We start from the raw sequence: 7,430 nt of genomic DNA, 5'->3' as shown, positions 1-7,430 counted from the left end.
TCTTGGATAAGGTCATTTAGAGATTATATGAGAAAGATAAAGCCAAAATACCAAAGATAGTATAAACTACCTCAGAATTCTGAGACAGTGTTGGTGTCTTGGAGAAGAATGATGATTTTGTCCATGATCTGATTAGAATCTGAAGAAACTCAAAACATGAAAGTTGTAGACCTCTTTGTCAGATTTCTAATGCATCTATAATCAGGTCATTTAGAGGTCATATGAGGAAGTTAGAGCTAAAATACCCGAGACACTCACTGGTGTCTCGGTCTGGCCAAGATACTCAGAGGTGTCTCGGCCAAACCGAGACACTCACCGGTGTCTCGGCCAGGCCGAGACACCCACGGGTGTCCATAACCCTCAGAATGCTGTTTTTGGTTATTTTGAGTCGTTTTTCGATGTTAACCACCTGGATTTGTTCTAACTGATCTGAATCTATCTAAGAATGTGGTTAAGTGGTTACAACTGAGGATAAGAGGGAATCGACCGTTCTTATCTGAAAACAGGGGCCCCTTAGCCTATAAATACAGCCCCAGGGCCTTCATTTTTTTAGATCTGGAATTCTCGAGCGTCGGCGAAGCCCTGCCGAATTGAGGACTGAAGAGCCACGAATTTCAGAGAGGAGGATGAGAGATCGGATAGAGTTCGTCAGCATAAAGAAGAGGAGCTCGTCAAATCTACACTTCCTGGTTCCTTCCTTGAGATCGCCCCGTTGCGGTGATCTCGAGAAGAGTGGTTATCTCGCCGTTGCCGAGATAACTGCTTCGGTTTCTTGATTCCTTCGCGAATCAACGAAGCTCCGGATCTGATCTGATCGTTTGGTGGTCCACGGATATCAACGTCCTCATCACAGGCCAAGATTCCACGCAAGCAGCGGGTGATAAACACCCGTTGCGTTTGTTTTGACTAGAGTTGTAATTTTTATTTTCATTGTGTAAATGTCTTATAAAAAGACTGATCTTTTTGAACTTGTTGTAACAATCAAACACTAGTACAAAACAGCTCTGTCCAAACGGTTATTACAACCGTTTGGACAAGTAAAAATAGTCCAAACGGATATAACCGTTTGGGAGAATAAACCCAAACAGGTAAATCCGTTTGGGTTGCTGAAAAATCCCAAACGGCTAAACCAAACGGGTTTAACCGTTTGGGATATCGCAACCCAAACGGTTTAACCCGTTTGGGAGTTTTTATTAGTTAAAAAAGAAAATAGTAAAAACCTTTTTTTCCTTTCGTTCCCCCCAAAATTTTCATTCCAGCGCCAAATTGAAGTTATCCCAAAATTTTCGTCCCGGCGCCCAATTAAAGTCATCCCAAAAATTTCAACACCGCACTCTCAAATCCCCCCTCGTCTTCGCCTTATCCGACCCCGTCGAAGTCCGACCGCTGCCGTCGGCCAACTCACCTCATCTTCGCCTCATCTTCGTTCGCCGCATCTGAAGAGATTCGAAGGAAGAAGAAGAAGAAGCGAGATATGAGCATCAAAACCCTAGTTCTTCGATTTCGAAGATGGGAGATTATAATGATCCGTTTATGCGCAATAAGGACGCGGCCGTCCAGGCCCGAACGAAGCCCCAGAATCGCGCCAACGTCCTCCAGTTGAAGCTGGTAATTTATATCCCTTTTCCCTTCGTGCTAGCTTTTGGCCTTGTATGAAACCCTGATTCCTCTCTCTATTTTATGATCACACTTGTTTGCGATCGGATCACACTTAATTAGGGTTTTGGTCGATCGATCAATTGATCGCCTGTTATCTGATTCCTTGTTAGGATTTTGATTGTTCGGTGTTAGGAATCGCCTAATTCGTTGTTTGATTGTTCTATTTCTTTGAATTTTTAACTGATAAATCGATTATTCCATAAAGGAATTCTAGATGCATGCATGATGCGCTTGTTTGATCTTTTAATTAACTGATTCCATTTAGATTTCTACTGCATGCTCTAATTTTAATCATGAAGTTGATACTTTTCCTTCTCTCACGAAATTGATCTGTTTTTTTCCAAATGTTTACCTGTTTTACTACTAATTATAGTGATTTAGTTGTATTTGCACATATTAGTTGTTGTGCGTGTTCCTTTTTAGCTCTATTAATCAAAACCTTCAAAAGGATTTAGCTCCTCCTCCTCCTCCTCCTCAACTCCCAGCAGATTTTATGGTTTTTTTCCTCCTTCATTTAATTGATTTGGTGAACCCAATCTTTACCAAAGATTTAGGTCCTCTAAATAGACTTTGTGAGTTCTTCTTCGTCTCTATTAAACAATAGTTTTTTTTCCTTTCCTAAATTCTCTTCTTCTCTAGTTCGTTTGAACGGGTAGCAGATAGATCGTTGACGAATACAATGGTGATGAGTATACATCACTGCATTTTCCCTTTCGTTCAAATTATGCTTGCATGTTTGCATTTGTGCAAGCAAATTAATTAAATGTTTGAACATGCTTTATAGCTATGGTTTTATCCTACTGCCCCCACTTTTCTGTTAGATATCCAAACTTATTGAAATTAATTAAACTTAGCTTTGAAGGTTTTATATCAAGATCCAGTAGTAGGCCTTGATACTGAAGCACAAACCCTAACTACATCTTCAGGGAAACTCCTCAAGTATGGATCTCTTATAATCTCTACAGGATGCGAATCTGCAAGGTACTTCAACTTTGATTATGTGAAACTAAAATGTTTGATATCTTTACTTTTTAGCTTGACCTTATATTTCTTTGATCAGGACTCTGATTCAATATCATTATGCATTCACACTAAATGTAAACTAGTTATGTTAATTTATACTCAAGCATCTTGACTATTGACTTCTAATTTTTGATACTCTTTTATGTTGGTAAACTTTAGGTAAACACAATGGGAAATTTGCTAATTGGCATGCTATTCTTTTCAGATGCTAAATTTCAGCTTCATAATATATTACACCTTTTTCTTCAGATGCTGAAATACATGATTTTGATGATGAAAAGGTAATAATGTTATTATGCATACATTAACTCTTGACTAATGTCATATATTTTAGATAGTTTTGCTGACTGATTATTTCTGACTTGTACAAAAGGATGAAAACAAGGTGGACTTTAAGAAAATTGTTAGTGAGAATTGGATTGAGCATGATCCTCATTCTATGCGCACTTAAGAGCTTGTGAATCGTAATTGTATGATTTTTATTATCACGCCTGCTGCTATTATTTTGTAGGAAATCAAAAGAGAGTGATGTATATAATTTTGGCAGAAAAGATAAACATTAACCTGCCAGTGTTTTGGCAAGTAACCAAATGTATATAAGAGGTCAAATAGAGTTAAAGAGGATATAATTTTGTTTGTCTAAGAAAATGTAACTTGTTTAGATCATTAACCAGTGTCTTTAATTTATTCGTTTCACTTTATTCTTTGTTTGCGAAACTCATTTCTATTTCTTTTCCTAGTTTGTTGATTAACTTATTTTACATCTCTATTGTACTGGAGTTAAAACTTTTTTTTAAATGTTTGATCTGCGAATATCAAATGTTGAGTATTATTCATACTGTAAACTTTTTTCCTATCAAATGTTGAGTATTATTCATATTGTGAACATTTTTTATCATATTATTGTTTAGACTAGATGCTGATCATGCAAAGCAGAACACATACGAGAAGCATTTATATCTACTTTTCTATTTTGAGTATTGTCAATCATCTACACTTCCGTTGCTATAATTCTAATCGAGGATTGAATTGCTTTTATGCTATAATCATACTTCTATTTTGTTTTTATTTTTTTCTTAAATATATCTACTTTTGCATTGTCGACTTACAGTTGACTACTTTGTATCGTGTAGAATCGAGTCATCAAGGAGGCAACCTTATCAGGGGTCGATTCAGCCACAGAGGAAGATGCACTTTTTTCCTATTTTATATTTTGGATGTATGAGACATTTTGGATATTAGAGACAAATATATAATATTGGATGCTTTTCATTGTGAGATATTGAATAATCATTGTGTATGTATATATAATATTGGATTTGTAGCACTACTTGAGATATTTTTGTGTATGTATATGTTTTTAATTTTATTATGAGATATTGAGTAATCATTGTGTTAGATGTGTATGTTATAAATGTAAGCAGGTAAATAAATAAAATAGCTGAAATGCAAAAATATTAAAATTAATAGGCCAAATGGTTGAAACTGTTTGGCCAAATATCTGGCCAAACGGTTTCCACCGTTTGGCCTAAAATTGTACAAACGGTTTTAACCGTTTGGACAAGTATTTGTCCAAACGGTTGAAACCGTTTGGCATATATTGCAGTCCCAAACGGTTACAACCGTTTGGGATACAATCCAAACAGTTGTAACTGTTTGGGTCTTTGTCCAAACGGTTGTAACCGTTTGGGTCACCATTGGGGCAGACTCATCCCCAATGACTTTAGTCCAAACGGTTCTTTTTTTTGTCCAAACGGTTGTAACCGTTTGGAATACTGTTTTCCCAAACGGTTCCAACCGTTTGGACAGACCAGTTTTGTACTAGTGAAAGTTGTAATGAGTTATACAATGAAGAATACAATTTCCACTTGTTGATAATAGTGTATTGTAGTGGGTTTTAGTCCCACATTGCTTGGGAGAACAAACCTCACACTCCTCTACTTGTATAAATATATGTGCACACTCAATATTCAATTCAAGGGAAATTTACCCAAGATTCTCTCTCTCTCTCTTACTTTAACATGGTATCAGAGCTAGGGCTATTTCCCTTTCAATAAAATTTTTAACGCTTTTGCGTTCTTTTGCCAAATCTTGGCCTTATTGCTTTGCAGCCGTTTAATGTTTTATTTTTTTTATTTTTATTTTTAATTATTTGGCGTTCATCTGCCAGATATTTTGGCCTTGTCGTTTTGCGGCCTCTTAACGCGTTTCGCGTTCTCGTTTAACCTTCGGGTTCTATTTTAAACCTTCGGGTTTCATTCTAACCTTCGGGTTCTATTTTAAACCTTCGGGTTTCATTCTAACCTTCGGGTTCTATTTTAAACCTTCGGGTTTCATTCTAACCTTCGGGTTCTATTTTAACGGCATTGTCGTTTCAAGACCGTCTCTCGGTCTCAAATTAACGGCATCGTCGTTTCAAGCCGTCTCTCGGCCTCAAACGAACGACATTAGTAACAGCATCTCGACATCTTAACGTCTCAAGATTGCTGTTATGGCTCCTTCAGAGAAGATTCCCAAACCACCTTTGCCCCTCAATGATCAAAGTGACTGGGCAGGGTGGTCCACCATTGTCACCAATGCCTTGCGTGGCGCTGGTTTGCTTGATCATCTCACCAGTACGGGACCAGTTCCACCGTCCATCAGCACTGTTGCTTCATCCAGTACTATTGCCTCTGGCAGTGGTGATGTCGATCTTCAGACTGCTCGTGCTCTCTATGTCAAGGAGAGTTCAGAGTGGCAATTGCAGGAATTTCGTGTTATGGATTATCTCACTCGCTGTGTTGGCTCTGGTCTCACTGTCGAGATTGGCTCGCTTCCCTCTGCTCAGGCCATGTGGACTCGTCTCACTGAGCGTTTCACTGAGTGCTCGGGTGCACGGGAGGCATATCTTCTGCAACGCATTTCTCTACAACGCAAAGGTAGTTCATCTCTGCAGTCCCATTTTGGACAAATGCAAGCTTTTTGGACAGAGTTACGCTCCATGCTTCCTGGACGTAATTCCACATATGAAGACTGGCTAGCCTGGTACGAACGGCATGAGGTGCATCAATTGTTTCAGTCCCTTCCTGAATATTCAACTATGGCTGATCAACTACTTCACCAGCCTCAATTTCCGACTTTGGCCTCAGTTATGGGAGCTCTCACTGCTTATGAGACCCGGCAGCAGACAGCACGACTCAATTTGTCAACAGACACTCCTACCTCTTCACTCGAGACTGTTTTGTCTGTACCTGTCACTGCTCCTGTTATGAATTATACTTCTCCACAGGCTCCCTCTCCACAGGCTCGATCTAAGCTCTCTTGCAAATATTGTAAGAAGGAAGGACACCGCATTGAGACATGCTTCAAGCTTCATCCTGAGTTACGTTCCTCAGGTACTGGACGTGGTCGGCGACCCCCTCAGTCTCAACCCTCTCGTACACCAGGATTGTTGGCCAATGCTATACCTTCTACTACTTCAGACTCTACTATTCAAGCTATTGAAAGTCTTCGCCGTCAACTTGATGCTTTTCAACATATCACCTCTACATCCGCCGCACAACTCTCTGGTATGCATTTTGCTGGTTCTTCAGCTAATCCTTCAGTCTCTGGTATGAATGATCTCTGGATTTTTGACTCTGGTTGTTCCTTTCATATGACTTGTAATGCCTCACTTTTATCCTCTGTCTTTACTTCATCCTCTCTTCCTCCTATCTACACAGCTGCTGGACAACCATTGTCCATTACTCAGTATGGCTCTATTACCCCACAAAATGATCCATCTGGTCGTCTAACACTTGGTCCCGTCTATGTGGCTCCACAATTGTGCTTGAATTTAATTTCTATTAGCTCTTTATGCATGGCGGGCCTGTTTGTCTCATTTTCTTCTGATACTTGTATTGTGCAGGATCCACAGACGGGCAAGACGGTTGGGGCGGGTCGTAGGAGGCACAAACTGTATTTTCTGGAATATCTTCACCTTCCAGAGTCCATACGTCCACGTTCTCTTGTTGCTTCTCTTTGTTCGTCAAAACCCTCTACCTCGCTTCCTGCCAATTTATGGCATAGACGACTTGGTCATGTGTGTAATAAAAGGCTGGAGAGTCTTATTCAGTCTGGAGTACTTGGTCCTGTATCATCTAGTTCTAGTATTGAGTCATGTGCTGGTTGCAAATTGGCTAAATTCACTGCTTTACCATTTAAAATGAGTACATCTGTATCCACTTCCTTATTTGATTTAGTACATTCTGATATTTGGGGGCCAGCTCCTTTGCCTTCTTCATCTGGCTACTTATATTATGTTAGTTTTATCGACGATTTCTCTCGTTTTACATGGGTTTACCTACTTAAGAATCGCTCTGACGTACTTACTGCTTATCAAGCCTTCACTGCTATGATTTTCACTCAATGGCAATCTCGTATTAAAGTTTTTCGTTCTGATTGTGCCAAAGAGTACCTATCCTCTGCCATGCGCTCTATCATGTCCTCTCATGGGACTATCTTTCAACAGTCATGTCCCTACACTCATGAGCAAAATGGTGTTGCTGAACGCAAACATCGTCATATCCTCGATACTGCCCGATCAATGCTCATTTCTTACTCTGTTCCTCGTCGTTTCTGGGCTGAGGCTATTCTCACCGCGACTCATGCCATTAATATCACTCCATCTAGCTCTCTTTCCGGTGCTACTCCTTATAGTCGTGTTTATACTCATCCTCCCCGTTATGATCTAGTTCGCGTTTTTGGTTGTCGATGTTTTGTTTTTCTGC

The 7,430-nt window shown here is 39.6% G+C and overlaps 1 protein-coding gene across 1 annotated transcript; it reads left to right on the top strand.

Moving 5' to 3' along the window:
• On the top strand, positions 1,249 to 4,021 carry LOC109826360. The gene is made up of 3 exons (XM_020393382.1): positions 1,249 to 1,608; positions 2,522 to 2,640; positions 3,816 to 4,021. The coding sequence occupies exons 1-3, from the start codon at positions 1,510 to 1,512 to the stop codon at positions 3,922 to 3,924; spliced, it is 327 nt and encodes a 108-aa protein (XP_020248971.1). The 5' UTR covers positions 1,249 to 1,509; the 3' UTR covers positions 3,925 to 4,021.

This window comes from Asparagus officinalis, chromosome 10 (genome assembly GCF_001876935.1).
Source record: "Asparagus officinalis chromosome 10, Aspof.V1, whole genome shotgun sequence".
Taxonomy (NCBI): Eukaryota; Viridiplantae; Streptophyta; class Magnoliopsida; order Asparagales; family Asparagaceae; genus Asparagus; species Asparagus officinalis.
The sequence above is the reverse complement of the archived record's forward strand: the minus strand, read 5'-3'. Positions and strand labels throughout refer to the sequence as shown.